General features: G+C 29.0%; 1 protein-coding gene across 1 annotated transcript; it reads right to left on the bottom strand.

Annotated features, from left to right (window-relative positions):
- Window positions 1-12,273: 12,273 nt before the first annotated feature.
- On the bottom strand, window positions 12,274-13,671 carry LOC127135393 (transcription factor MYBS3). The gene is made up of 2 exons (XM_051062120.1): window positions 13,274-13,671; window positions 12,274-12,612 (listed from the first exon to the last, which is right to left on the bottom strand). Exons 1-2 carry the CDS (start codon window positions 13,636-13,638, stop codon window positions 12,285-12,287), a joined length of 693 nt encoding a protein of 230 aa, XP_050918077.1. The 5' UTR covers window positions 13,639-13,671; the 3' UTR covers window positions 12,274-12,284.
- Between the last annotated feature and the right edge of the window lie 2,769 nt (window positions 13,672-16,440).

Below are 16,440 nucleotides of genomic sequence, written 5' to 3'. Positions count from 1 at the left end.
GATGCGTAGGGGTGCTAATACCTTCCCTTCGCATAACCGACTCCCGAACCCATTCTCTTTGGTCGCGAGACCATGTTCTTTCCAGGTTTACTCTGAGCGTTTCCTTTCCCTCTTTTGGGATAAATAACGCACGGTGGCGGCTCTGTTGTTCTTTCTTTTCCCGCCGGTTTTTCGCGCGATGCGACACCAAGCAAGCAATTCCCATAGCTAGTAGTCTTCTTTGTCTTCTCATGTATCAGATGAAATATTCCTTGATCAACTCAAAGCAAAGCATCAAACATAAGGTCAAAATAACAATTAGCACAAAGACAGAGTAGCAGATGAATTCAAATAAGATCCAAGGCTTGCATCAGATGAAGGCTCAGTTCACAATAGCTTGGTCTCAAAATGTTGGCATTGGTCAGGTCCTTTTTGCACAGGGAATATTGCCTAACTCTAAGTCCAAAAGTCCATGTCAAGATCAACAGTCCATCAGATGTTTTTTAGGGGTTTTGTTATTATTAGATGTCTTAAGGTCCTAAGACCACAAACAAGAATCAAAGTACATAAACAATATATACAATCACAAGAATGGCTCAAATGAGCAAAGTAAAAATGGCATAAACATAAACAAGTTAAATGAAATGTAAATGGTCATGAATGATAAATGACTGAAATTTAAATTGCATAAAGTAAATGACATGAAAATAAAGTAATATTAATAAGAGTTAGTCAAAGGTTAGTCAAATGTTAGTCAAGTGTTAGTGGTGGTTTTTTTTAAGTAATTAAGTCATTCTTTGGAGAACACTCAACCATTCTTTCACAAGTATGAATCCTTAAACCAAGACATCTTCCATGAGAAGGGCTCCAACTTGGAAAATTCAACAAGTATGCCACTAGCTATCACTAAAGGAAAAAAGGTCAAGTTTACACACAAAACCATGAAGAATGGGAGACTTGCAATCTCACTTACTAGAATGTTATGCCTTTAGGATCAAATTTAGCTCTATGTTAAGCAATCGTAATTGGACTTATGTAGAAGTCATAACTATCTGAGGTTGAGCAATAAAAATTTAGGTGTTAATGCATGTTAGAGATTTGGTATGAAAAACCAAACTCCTAAAACATACCACACACTAAAAGAAAAGATCAAGAACGAGGGACCTATCTCAATCATACTTGTATTGGTTCATCTGACACAAGGACATTGATGAATCAATTAGCCTTAAGACATTAGAGATTTCATTGGTCAAATGAGGGAATAGGAAATAATAGGGATGAAGATGTAGATGGAGGGGAAAATAGAAACACAAATTGACCAATGGAGGATTTTCATCAAATCAAAACCATCCATTCATTTTGGGAGATGAAACAAAATTCAAATCAACCTTGACCAAGGCCCAAACAAATAGTCAAACATCACAAGACCATAATAATGGCTCAACAATATTTTTAACATTTAATCAATTAAAAATCAATTTAAAAATGAATTAAAATACATTTTAATTTGGTCAAAACCTAAAATCTCTTCAAAATACCAAATAAATGGCCAAGAGATTTATCCCATGTCAAACAAGATCAAAGGACCTTAGACAAAAAATTTCATGATTTTTAAAAAGTCAGAAGTATTTTTAAACAATTAAAAATATGCATAAAACATTTAATTCATGAAAAATATCAAAATTAATCCAAAAAATAATTTTAATTCAGAAAATGAAAGAGAAAAATATTTAAAGATTTTTGGTGAAAGTCCCATATTTTTTGGATTAAAGATAAAATAATATGAATTAAACAAAATAAATGGATTAAACATAAAATCAGAAATTAAAATAAAAATAGAAAAAACAAGGGCCATAAGATCTCCCTCATTAATTGAGGTGACAAATCTGATGGCCACACGCGCGTGTTTCATGGTGGTCATCAGTCAAAGAGATGTACGCGTGGTAATCAAAAGCAATGGTCCAGATTATAACATCCAATCACGATCAGATGGCCAGGAGGTGTGCCAACACACCACCGGAGCTAGGGCTCCGGTCATCTTCTCTGGTGACCTCCACCAGACTGGTCCAACTTCATCTCAACGGAAAATGGAAAACAAGGACACTATTTCAAAGAGAAAATGCTCAGGATCACGAATCTGGCCTCAATTTTCTCCAATTCAATGTATATAAAAAGATACAGGGATTTGAATTTTGAGGATCATGAACTGAGTTGCTTCGATTTAACCTCAAAGCAACTCAATCTTGTTTCCTACATTGGTAGGACTTCAGCCAACCAAAAATCACAAAGAATGGTGAAGAATTGAGAGAGAATCGAAGAGATAAAAATTATGGAAAATCACCTTTGAGGGAGCTTGAAACTTGCTTGATCTTGCTTCCAGTCGGCCTTGGCTTGGCTTCAAAAGCTTGCAGGAGTTGAATTGGATCAAGGAAAGGCTTGGATTCTTGGAGTTTCAATCTCAAAACAGAAGGAGATTTGAAACTCGATTTTCAAATGAAAACCTTCAAGATTATCCTCTAATGGTGAGGGTTTGGATTGCAGGTTCAAAGCTTGGGCAAGGTGTCCTTAATTCTGAGCAATGGGGGTCTTATTTATAGGTAAGGCAATTGCTTTCTACATATTTCCAAAATTGGCCAAAAATAGCAATTCATCTTGCATGCTTGCATGGGCGTGTGATAGGCCCATGAAATGATGCAATCAGGTCCAAAATTCCTCATGCGCAATGCTGAAAGCATGTCAAGTAATCATGCAATGGAAATTGAAATGTGAATGTGAATTTCATCCAAATGAAACCTTGAAGAGAAACCATGCGCAAGTCCTCCAGTTCTTGACTAAATGAAATGATCTTGGACTTGTTGGAAAGATGAGATCAAGGGGAACAACTTTCATGTTGAACAATTTTCCATTTAAAGCTTGCATTATGATGAATTTTAAGGTGGAAGTTTTAAAAATCAAACATATTTGAAAATTTTCTAAGTATCAAGTCAAATGTTCACTTCTTCCACCTTGAATAATTTTTTCTATGGGCTTCAAATGGAAAACATTCCTTCATCAAAGTTGTATCTCTTTCAAACCTATTCAATATGTTCACAAATTTGACCTGATTAGGATTTGGCATTAAGGAGTTATGCATTTTAGAAGTTGAGGAAAATCACTTGTTCAATGGTAATGGTCCAAAATGACTTATAATGTTTCCACTTGGAACATGCGTTTTCAAGTTGAATTTGAATTTCTTACAAGAATAAAAGTTGAATAGGACATCTATAATTTGATCATTAAACTTTAATGGCTTTTATCTTATAAAAATTTAAAAAGTTGTGGTCCTTGGAAGTTGACCTCCTAACTAGGGTTCAGAATGACCTATAATCTTTCACCATAAAAAATGACTTTCCAAGAAAAAATAGCTCTTTACTTCAACATGAAAAAAGTGTAGGAGATAGGGCCTAGGGAACCCCAGTTTTGACTAGTTGACTTTCTCTAGTCAACCACCATGAACCAACATGCAAACTTGAAATTATCTTGATATCTTGGACTCATGGAGGATCATATATGCATAAGATGACGTAATATGAAGTATACCTTGAAATATTTGATCAAATGATGAAGAAACTTGTTGAGGAAGTCACACAAGATACTTAGATGAATTAGGGCTTCCAAGGCAAACAAGCTTCAAACTCTTGATAATTTCTTGATCAAAATAATATGTGAAGATCATGGGGACCCATATATTATTCCTAGAGTCAATGTGAATCATCTATTGATTAGTCTCCTTGTATTGAGTATTTCAAACCCTAGATATGAGCTTGATGGAGCATAGGTGAACACACACACTACCTACAAAAGAAGTAAACTATATATTGACATATTTTTGGTATTTTGGTTAGTCAACAAAGTATGATACAATCAAATGTGCTTGGTGACCTCTCCCAATGCAAACCCAATGAATGAGGGGTAAGGAGGATGTCAAGGTGTGATCCCAAATCCAATGCATATGATGAGATAACATGAGGGATCTTAGGGTCAAAATTGAGGTCTTACAATGTTGTCAATAAAGCATGTGCCCAAAGAAGTTTGGATGATCACCATGACTCATCATGGATCAGACCGTATCTAACAAGGTTTAGTTTCTTCTCTCAGATACATCATTCCTTTATGGTTTTCTAGGAGGATTAAGTTGGGATATAATCCCACACTATTTTAGACGGTCATCAAATTCTAAGATTAAATATTCACCCTTTGATCTGATCAAAGGGTTTTAATATTTTTACTTAGTCGGTTTTATACTTCAGTTTTGAATTCTTTAAACTTTTCAAAGGATTCAGATTTGTGTTTCATTAAATACACATAACCATATCTAATATAATCATAAGTAAATGTGATAAAGTATTGGAAACTTCCTCTAGACAACATGTCTAGTGGTCCAGATACATCAGTATGCATGGGGGCCAAAAGATCACTATCCATTTCACCTTTTTTCAATGAATGAGGAATTTGTCATCTTTCTAGGTAAACAAGATTTGCATGTCTCATAATCAAATGAGTCAAAAAGTCCATCTTTATGGAGTTTGGAAATGTATTTATCATTTATATGAGCTAATAGATAATACTAATAGTAACTTAAATTTAACTCGTTAGGTTTCATCATTTAAGTATTAATGTTATAAATTGACATTTCAAGATCAATGACATATAATACATTGTTTATTTGCGTAGTGGCATAAAATATATCAATTAGAAAAATAGAGCAATAATTACTCTTAATTATAAATGAAAAATTAAATTTTTCTAAACAATAAACGAAAATAATATTTTTGTTAATTGTAGGTAAATAATAGCAGTTCTCCAAGTGAATTAATAAACCACTAAGTAAATTCAGTTAATAAATTCCCACGGATAAAGCAACAACATTTACTCCATTACCAACTCGTAGATCAACTTCACCTTTTTCTAATTCTCTATTCCTTTTTAGCCCCTATACGTTATTAAAAATTTGAAAAGCATATCCAGTATCCAATACCCATGTGTTTGTGGTGAACATTGAATAAACTAGTTGTTAAGCCCTTTCGATGTTTGCTTAATGAGAATGGATAAATCACCTTCTTCGAGAGGTCTAGGTAGCTAGTTATTAAGAACCTAGATAGGTTGATATACCACCTCAACATCACCTCCTTAAACATACCACCCATGATCTTACACTTTAGTAATTCAATGACGGGTGTTATTGCCACCTGATGGGTCGCTTTTCATGTAAAATATTAGCAACGACGATGAGTTGAAGTTCTCTCATACAGGTGCATCCTAGATTTCACCGGATAGGGGTTGTGGGTCTAAAATCTCCACGCTCTCCGGTGGGTCATCCTCGTGTCATCATTGTTGGAGACACAAAATATTATCTTGGAAGACTTTTTTATGGGGATAACTCTTCTATAATTCTCTGCATCTCTTGGATCTTTGGTCACCACTACTATTGCTAGTGATGCCACGTCTCACCATTGTAGAATAATGATTAGGGAAACTGGTTTTTCATATGAGAGTGCAATTCGAGTTAGATTTATCGGGCCATGTGGTGGGTACCAACTAGGTACATGCGATAAGATACACAAGTGGAATTTTTCTATTATAATTTTTAAAAGAGTAAATGAATTACCCAGTTGTCTTGTTAGGATATTTATAAGCTTAGTTACTTGACCCTGGGGGTTGTTGAGAAGATAAAATTTGGTGCCTCTGAATTCATCCACATGCCTCCTGGTTTTGATGTGATAATGTGATGAATGAAGTGAGTCATCCTCCATGATAGGGAGTGTAAATAACCTATTGAAATTGGGATGACTTGAGTTACTGTCATAACATGTGGCTCACCACGTTCTCCCAAATTATGTGACTGAGGAGTACCGGGTCGGACTGGATCGTGTGCTCGCCACCTAACCCCACCCATTATAAGTCCATTTCATGTTACTTACGCACCATAGAGTTGGTGGGCCAGATCCTTAGAGGCCCAACCAAAGATATTCAGGTCAAACTATTAACCCTTAAAAGATTTATAGTGCTTTTTTTAATAAACATTATAAATATTACTTTGTACGGGTCTTTAAAACTCAGATATTGAGGTTTATAGCATTATACAAATGTTATTACATATGGTTGATAACATTTTATAAGCAACATGCAAGTAAGATGTTATACCAAGATGTGAGAAATCATGTCTCAATGTGATCAAGACACTTCAGTAAGAAAGCTACATGTTAAGCATAATGCCCTTCATTCTGTGAGACATACTATCTCGCTCTAGGTTGCTTCACACGTAAGCTAATTTGAGTAATTCTCACAATTTTAAGGATTTGAATCCTTTTATATATAATAAGGGATTTGACTTTTGTGCACATTTTGGATTAAGATAGGTTTATTCATAATATCTTTTAGCAAGATTAAATTTGAGGAATTCAAATTCGTTCAAGATTTAATCAATTAAAATTTTACAATCAACACTATTGAGGATTGGTTTCTTGCGCTTTTGAGAAGGCCAACCATGTTCAAGACCTAAACCCTAATGGAGTTTGAAGGTGGACAATTATTGTTATTAAAAAAGACATTCTCCATTGTGACGACTTAAACCTTGCATTACTAAGCTTGACATATTAATTTGTTTTGAGTCTTGAGTTTGTTTTTGTGTAATACTATATTCATGCATATTAATCATAGGTTAGGAGAATAAAGTATTTGAGTTGTAAGTTTGTAACATCATTCATATACTATTGTAACTGTCTAAACACTTCAGAGAGTATTTGAGTGAAAGTGAGAGGGGTCTCAGATTCAAAGGGAGTCTGAATCGAAGTTCACATGTAGTATCAGGAAAAAAGACATTAAACTAAGAGCGTTCAAATCAAACCAATTTGTACTTTTGAATATTAAGAGTGACTTTTCTTTCCTTGAGTTAACGCTCTCTTCAAACGTAGGTGGCTTTTCACCGAACTGGATTATCAATTCATGTTATTTATATTCTCCCATTGTTCTATCAAGTACACATTACACTTGTCATACACATTGTTCTAACATTGTATCTGATATCTTGTTATACATAGAATAAAATTTTAAAAAAAGTTTATAATCATCTTTTTTTAAAATATAAATTTTAGAAGTTTTTTTATTTTAAAATTATTTATAAATATTTAAAAAAACATTGTAAAATTATAAATATATAATTTTTTAATTACAAATTATACCATTTTTTTTAAAAGTGCTAGAACTTTCTCTCAAAATATGTTGAATAGGATTTTATAATTAATTTGTTTAAAATTATTTAATAAAGTATCAAATAAACTTAAAATATATATATTTTGTAGAATTAATCACTTTAATAAAAACTATTAGTTTTTCAATAAAATGAGTGAAATAATAATATATTTATAATAAATTATAAAATAAAATAAGTTATATAAAAATTAAAGTATCAAAATTATACTCCCTCCGTTTTTTATTATAAGTCGTTTTTTACTTTTCACACGTATTAAGAAATGTAATAATTATGGTATGAAAAAGAGAAATTATGAAGGATTTTACAAAATTATCCTCTATTAAAGATATTGAAAAGATAAATTGATATAATCGAAAGAAGAGAGAAGAATAAATATTTAAAGATATAATACTATTAATATTATAAAACAAATTATATTATGTTATAAAATATTTTCTAAAAATGACTTATAATAAAAACGGAGGAAATAACATAGTATGATTCACCTCTTCAAAAAGTAAGAGGATTAACATAAAAATAAATTTAATTTCAAAATGAAACGGAAAAAGGGGAATGAGGTGTTTTGCTTGTGACAACACAAGTTTCAATGCATTATCTTGAGTTTACACTTTGACTTTCTGAATCAATAACATCTTTTACAACCAATAAAATTAAAAAGAATATAGTTCAAACTTTTTTTCTAAACTTTGAAAAAAGTGTACCGACAATTTTAAAATAACCTACAGTATTTTATTTTGTGTGATAACGTCATTTTCCATAACTCAACTTTTGTGAGTAAGTATAAAAACATCTTATCATTCTTTCAATAATCTTGTGGTGTTTTAAAAATAAAATAATCTTTATGTTTAGTAACATTATATACTAAAATAACAGATATTTGAAACATTCAAGAAGTCTAATAATAAAGAGATTTAAAAGTGACATTTGAAAAAATGTCTTATTTTGAAATTTTTGAGTTGAATACATATATGCTGCATATTTTGCATGCTACTTTGGTTTTCCGGCTCAATAACTTATTTTACAACTAATGAAAAGTTAAGTGAAAAAATAATAAATTAAATATATTAATTAAAAAATAAAATTAAAATTATCTTAATAAGCTAAAATGACAAGTATTTTAGAATAAATAATATTTTAAATATAATACTTACTTTGAGACTTAAATGAATATATTTTTTTAACTTTGTGAAAAATGTATCCATAATTTTAGAATAATCTGCGTATTTTATTTTGTGTTATAATCTCAGTTTTTATTACTTATCTTTTTGTGAATGAATTTAAAAATATTTTTAATATTATTTATATGAAAATTTATTTTTTATATTTATTAAGATAATCAATGTATCTAAATTGTATAATAAATCAAATATATTTTAATTATTCAATAAATATAAAAATTCAATTTTTTCTTAATAATTCAATAAATATTATTAAATAAATATTATTTTTGCAATTTTCAAGGTTTGTTCTTCTCACTTTGACTTACATCAACTCTTGAATAACTCAATTTTTAGTATTTTTTATTATTGTCATCGGTCTATATCTTTTCTTCTCTATAACAATTGTGATTTTATGTTTATTTAATATATCATCGGTTCTTTTTATAAATATTATTTTTAAAATTTTATTTAATTATTTGAAATACTTTTTTAAAGTTTAAAGTAATTTTAATGCAGTTTCATCAAAATTACTTCTAATAATTTATTTTAAAAAATGTCAAATGAATTATACATGATTAATAGTATAAAAATATATTTTTTTAAATGTAATATTATTTTAATTCAACTTTTACTTAATAATTCAATAAATATAATTTAATAAATATTATTTTTGTAATTTCTAAGGTTTGTTCTCCTCACTTTGACTTACATCAACTCTTCAATAACTCAATTTTTAATACTTTTTATTATTGTCACCGGTTTATATCCTTTCTGCTCTATAACAATTGTGATTTTATGTTTTTTTAATATATCATCAGTTTTTTTTATAAATGTTATTTTTTAAATAATTTTTAATTATTTTAAATGTTTTTTTAAAGTTTAAATTAATTTTAATACAGTTTTATGAAAATTATTTCTAATAATTTATTTTAAAAATGTCAAATGAATTATACATGATTAATAGTATTAAAATAATTTCTTTTAAATGTAATATTTATTTTGAGACCTAAATATTTTTTTTAACTTTGTGAAAAGTGAATCAACAATTCTAGAATAACCTCAGTTTCCATGACTTATATTTTGTGAATACATTCAAAAATATTTTTAATTTTATTTATAAAAAAATATTCAAATACATTTTAATTATTCAATAAATATAAAAATTTAACTTTTCCTTAAAAATTCAATAAATATCACTTTTGCAATTTTTGAGGTCTCTTTTCCTCACTTTTACTTACATCAACTCTTGAATAACTCAATTTTTAATAATTTTTATTGTTGTCATTGATTTATATCTTTTCTACTCTATAACAATTGTGGTTTTATATTTTTATTTTAATATATCATCAATTATTTTTATAAATGTTATTTTTTAAAGAATTTTTGTTTATTTTAAATGTTTTTTAAAGTTTAAATTAATTTTAATGCAGTTTTATCAAAATTACTTCTAATAATTTATTAAAAAAATATCAAATGAATTATACATAATTAAGAGTATTAAAATATTTTTTTAAATGTAACATTTATTTTGAGGCTTAAATATATTTTTTTAACTTTGTGAAAAGTGTATCTACAATTCCAATATGCATTTTGCATGATAATCTCAATTTCCATGACTTATCTTTGGTGAATAAATTCAAAAATACTTTTAATCTTATTTATAAAAGAAAATATTTTTTATATTTATTAAAATGTAACTGTATAATAGATCAGATATATTTTAATTATTCAATAAATATAAAAATTCAACTTTTTCTTAAAAATTCAATAAATATTATTCAATAAATATCACTTTTGTACTTCCCGAGGTTTTTTCTCCTCACTTTAACTTGCATCAACTTTTGGATAACTCAATTTTTAGAATTTTTTGTTGTTCTCGTTGATTTATATCTTTTCTGCTTTATAACAATTTTGGTTTTATGTTTCTTTTAATATATTATCGGTACTTTTACAAATGTTATTTTTAAAGATTTTTGTTTATTTTAAATATTTTTTTAAAGTTTAAATTAATTTGAATGCAGTTTTATCAAGTTACTTCTAATAATTAATTAAAAAAATATCAAATGAATTATACATAATTAAAAATATTGAAATGATTTTTTTAAATGTAACATTTATTTTGAAACTTAAATATTTTTTTTAACTTTGTGAAAAGTGTATCTGCAAAAGTACTTTTAATCTTATTTATAAAAAAAAAATTATATTTATTAAAATTAAATGGTATAATAGATCAAATACATTTTAGTTATTCAATAAATATAAAAATTCAATTTTTTCTTAAATATTCAATAGATACCACTTTGCAATTTCCGAGGTTTTCTTCTCTTTACTTTGACTTACATTAACTCTTTGATAATTCGATTTTTAGTAATTTTAGTTGTTGTCATTGGTTTATATTTTTTCTGCTCTATAACAATTGTGGTTTTATGTTTTTTTAATATATCATCAGTTCTTTTTATAAATGTTGTTTTTATAGAATTTTTGTTTATTTTAAATTAATTTTAATGTAATTTTATCAAAATTACTTCTAATAATTTATTTTAAAAAATGTCAAATGAATTATACAATTATACATAATTAAGAGCATTGAAATAAATTTATTTATTTTTTACAAAAAGAGGACAATGTCCTTAAGAGTATTATAATTAAAAGAATAATTATTAATTAAAAAGTAACAAAATTTATAAACTTTCATAACATGTCTAAAATGTCAAAAATCATAAGTAAAAAAAAATGTATACAAGAACAGGAACAGTTTAATGGACCATTATAAAACTAAAATGTCATTCATTTAAACAGTTTATATACTAATTTTTCAAGATTAAATCATAATTAAACAAAGTTTATACTATTTTTTTTAGAAACTCTATATTATTTTGTCACGGTTAAATTATATATAATTTATATAAGATTAATATATATTTTAGTCTTTTAACTTAATTTAATATTTTATTTTAAATTTTTTAATTAAAAACGTTACAAATTAATCCCTTAACTTCACTTCCGTAATTTTATTTGGTTACTTCCATCAATTTCTAGCAAAAAAAAAAAATGTTGAGTTCTGATGATGTGGCGTGATAGTAAGGCTATTGGTACAAATCTAAGTCAGAATATATAGTTAAAAATTGAAACATTGTTTAAGCTACGTGAGTTTTGTTTTTAATCTTCGAAAACAAAACTCTCATAGTTTAAATAATATACTAGTTTTTAACTATATATATTGACTCAAATTTGTATCAATGACATTGTTGTCAGATCATGTTATCAGAATTTAATAATTTTTTTTATCAAAAATTGACAGAAGAGAGTCTAAATAGGATAATAAAAATGAAGTTAAAAAATCAATTTATAATATTTTTTAATTAAGGGACTAAAGCGTAACATTAAGTCAATTATGTCTTTATATAAAATCTCAAAATTTTAAGACATATCCTCTAATACCAAAGTTGTTAAAATGCCATGACCCTACTCCTAAATCCCAAAATTGTTAAAATGCCATGACCATACTCCTAAATCCCAAAATTGTCTATACATTTTTCTCAAAGTTACAAAAGAAAAAATTGAGACCTATAACTTATACATTTTAATGAGTGAGATAAATGTTTTTCAAATACACAAATTTGTTTACGCATTGAACTGATAAGTTTTACCGTTTTATCAAGATAATACATTTGAAACAAAACATTTCCAAACACATTTAAATAAATAATCCATGATGGAGTACAAAATTTCAAGACAAAACATGCACGATTAAATAAAAAACTTTAACATCACAACTGAACAAACATTATTAAAACGAAGAAAAATGTTACAAAGAAAAGCCACTTATTATAATGATATACTAGTTTGTAGCTTAATTTATCCATGCATGTTTGACACATATGATTCAAACCTCACTTATATAAACTCAAACGGAGCTCCACATCAACTTCTCCATTACTAGAAGAAACCCTAGGCACATTCATGAAAGTACTAGATTCTTCTCTATAATCTTTCATAGGAAAAAGATTGAGAGTTTCTTTGTTTTTTCTAGAAACAAAGTTGTCGGTATTTGAAGATAGTTTCTTTCTCTTAAAACGATGCACATATGAAGCTGGTAGATACTTGAAAAAGCTACGAGCATAGCATTGAACTTGTTGTGGTGTCTTGTTGCATACATAGTGTTTTGCTATTTTGCTCCATTTCCCTTTTCCATATTCAGTAAGCCCCATCACAAATAAACTAAGACAATAAAACACAACACTTGTTAAGGCTAAATATATTCATTTTTTTAATTGTGATTATTCTTACAAACTACAATATTATAGAAAGCTAATATTTCAATATAAATTTAAACTTCATATAGATTAAACTTAAAAACTTGTGAGTTTGTATAGATTAAAAATATTCTTAATCCAAAACTTTAAGGGTAAAAAGTTAATATTTGCACATTATTGAATAAAAGTGTTACAATAAATTTTTTTAAATAATGACTTGTGTTAGAGAAGAAAAAACGGATCCTTAAATTCCGCGTTGAAAAAACAATTATAGTCAACATTTATAATTAATTTATTTTTAAATTTTAGTAGTTATTTAAACTTTACTAATATGAAAATGTAGTTTTAAATACACGGCTAAAAAAAGTTGAAAAGAGCGGAATAAGTAAAGAAGAAACGAAAGATATAGAGAAAAACAATCAGAAAAATTAAAATAAAGATAAATATTAGATTGAAAAACAACTAAAATTGACCACTAAATTAAATATTTAAAACATTTTGTGATAAAATTTGAGAAATTTTTTCTTTTATTTTATTTTTAAATTTATTTCAATTCTTCTCTAAAAGTAAAGTAAGATCATATCAATAAATAATTAATTAAATTCAAGATTGAGAGATGCAATTACTCATGCTCTTGTTGTGACCACGGGACCCTGAACCTAGATCCATTTGGAAATGGAAAGGTATTTGGTTCAGATAACGGTTGAAGAACCCTCGCAACTGAGCTTCCACTATGTATACCAAGCTGGGGCATAGTAGCGATCTGGGAAGTGTTATTGTTGAATTCTGATTGTGGTGGAACCCTGAATCCTTGTGGCGGTGACACCAACACATTATTTTGGTGTTGGTGATGATCTATATGATTGTGAAGATTAGGTTTGGTAGAAACATGACCAATGTTAAGGATCATTGGTACAATAGATGAAGATATGTATGGTGACGGAGAGGAATCACGAGAGTTTGTAAGATCAATCATCTCAATATGAGACATTTCTACTAAACAAAGGTATCTGAGTATATTACAGATAGGTTACCCAAAATATGCATTGGAGTGTGCTTGAGTCTTGATTTATAGAACTCCTAGACAATTATTTTAATTTCAATTTACTAAAATGCCCTTAATTTCTTCTTTTTTTTGTTAAAATTACATACGTTATCTCCTTAAATATTAATTTATTTACTCTTTTGACATTATTACGATAGATTACATATATGTTTGAAATCAGAGTGAAACGGTGTTAAGAGAGTGTGTTTCTTAAGCTTTATAATAGAACTTCAAATTTTTTGTCCCGCATATCATGCCATAATAAAAATATATTTAAACTACATGCAAATGATGTCTCAAGTACGCGTGCGCGCGCGCGAGCGCGCGCGCGCACACACACACACACACACACACACATATATATATATATATATATATATATATATATATATATATATATATATATATATATATATTAGGGTCAATTTTGAGTCTATGTAACTTGGTTCGTTTCACATGATCTCCAAAATATAGGGGCCTTAACTTTTTTTTATAAATTATATACAATAATTATTATATTTAAAATACTCGTGGAACATAACAAATATTGCGAGTTAGAAAGTGGAGTGGAAAAGTATTAAGTTATAATTTTGGAGGACACAGATAGCGGAAAAGTATTGAGTTTTAATTTTGGAGGATACAAGTTCGATCCATGATAAGTATACTTTTTGATTCTAACGTGTACTATTATTTTGCAAAAAGTGCCCAAATGTTACACATTTGATTTAAGTTAATACCTTATAAGACCAGAAGTGGAAGAACTCCTCAGAAGGAATCTTCTTCTATTGATGGTCCGTTAAGGAAGAGGAAATTGAGGAAGATAATTTTTCCTGATGAGATTGAATAGGAAGAGGAAGAAGAGGTTGTTTGGTGTTTCCTTGGTGAGAAGAAAGGTGAATGCAGTTGTCGTACATCGAAAAATACGATCCTTCGCGAAGCGTATTGCACACTCACGGAAAAATGATTCGAATAGAGTCGCCACAAAATTTTATTCATTCTAATGAAGGATAGGGACAGTATCAATAAAACCTTTTTAAAAAATGACCGTCGCAACCAAATCCGGGTTCGGAAGTCGATTACACAAGGAGGAGGTATTACCACCCCTCACGTCCATTGTACTCAACATGAACCTTTTAGTTAGATTTGCGATTGGATGTTAGCTTACGCCAATTGTTTTCTTTAAAATAAAAAGATAAAAAAAAAAGGAGTCACACAGTTTTTGTATTGATGTGCTTGACAAGATTGCGGATCTTGTTCCTATGTATTTCCGGGTGCGATGGAGAACTCAAGGCTACCTAGTTCTCGGTATAAAATATTTGTTTGTTGGTCGATTTTAGAGAAAGTTATTTTGTCTCAATCAACGTAAAAGAATTCCCTACCCAAACGGTTTAGAGGAACGGATGTTTGCATCACATTTAAAGGACTTCTACATATCAACATTATCCTCGTCATATGTTCTACACTTATTTACCAGCACAGAAAATCGGTGGATCTCTTGATACTTAATACCTCTCTTGATCTCAGGATGTAAGTTGCTTTCGAATTTGATACACTTTGACCCTTCAGCTACCGCACTATTATAGTGTGGACAAAATTTCACCAACTCTTCGAACTTAGCAGCATACTTAGCAACAATCAAATTCCATTGTTTCATCCCAAGGAACTCGATCTCTCTCTTACTGCACACATCCTCTGGAAAATACTTTTCTAAAAATTCAGCCGTGAACACAACCCAAGTAACCCAAGTACCTTCATCTACCATTCTCTGACACGCATTATCCCACATGTCTTCGGCCTCCTCTGACAGCATATGAGTACCAAACAACACTTTCTGGTCCTCAATGCAAGCCATCACTTGAAAAATCATTTCAATCTCTTTGAGTCATGTCTGAGCATGTTCTAGATCATATATGCCCTTGAAGGTAAGCAAATTGTTCCTTTAAAACTTCCTCAATCCACGTAATTCCTCATCTGCACCCTGTTGATTCTACTGGCCTGCAACACCTGAGCCATCACTTCTAAAGCATTAGCAATAACTTGATCGTTTATTCCTCCAACCATATTTTTGCACACCAGTAAACATCTATTAGAAGAAACATGCATTAACAATGTTCATATACATGTCGCATACTAGGGAACAAACAGTATTACAAAAACCTTGTCGGATTGGCCGACCTGCTATGGTACCACTATGTAACACCCTAAGCTCCAAAACTTATATTAAAATAATTATGCAACATATTTAGGATGCTACTCTCAACAACAGGCATACTTCACATTTAAATCAAAATACTCGTAGCAGAATTTCAAATTAATGTTCATAAACTTTAAAATATCTCAACAATTCTAAATGCTAAATAAAAATATCATCATCCAATGATTAACTCAACAACAAAATAAAATAAGACGCCTCATTCTTGATGTTATAAATCAGAGCATTTAACTGAGTAAAATTGATATATGATAAAGTAAATGAAGAAGAGATCCAAGGTCATCTTCCAACTCACAACAACTACTACTCATGTTCCTAAGTATCTATATACATCGTACATCAACACATAAACAAAAATAAAAAGGGGTGAGAATATGCTCAAATATGTTAGGGGTGCAAAAGATTAGGAAGGGTAGCATAAACAACATCAACAACAATCATCAATGGGTAATGTGTTCACACGACAATCATCAATTCACAAATGCAAACTTGTATGCAATGTGACAACACCTCGACAATATATGCACGTGGTACCA

This window comes from Lathyrus oleraceus, chromosome 4, assembly GCF_024323335.1.
Source record: "Lathyrus oleraceus cultivar Zhongwan6 chromosome 4, CAAS_Psat_ZW6_1.0, whole genome shotgun sequence".
Taxonomy (NCBI): Eukaryota; Viridiplantae; Streptophyta; class Magnoliopsida; order Fabales; family Fabaceae; genus Lathyrus; species Lathyrus oleraceus.
Note: the sequence above shows the minus strand (reverse complement) of the source record. Positions and strands in the feature narration are given on the sequence as shown.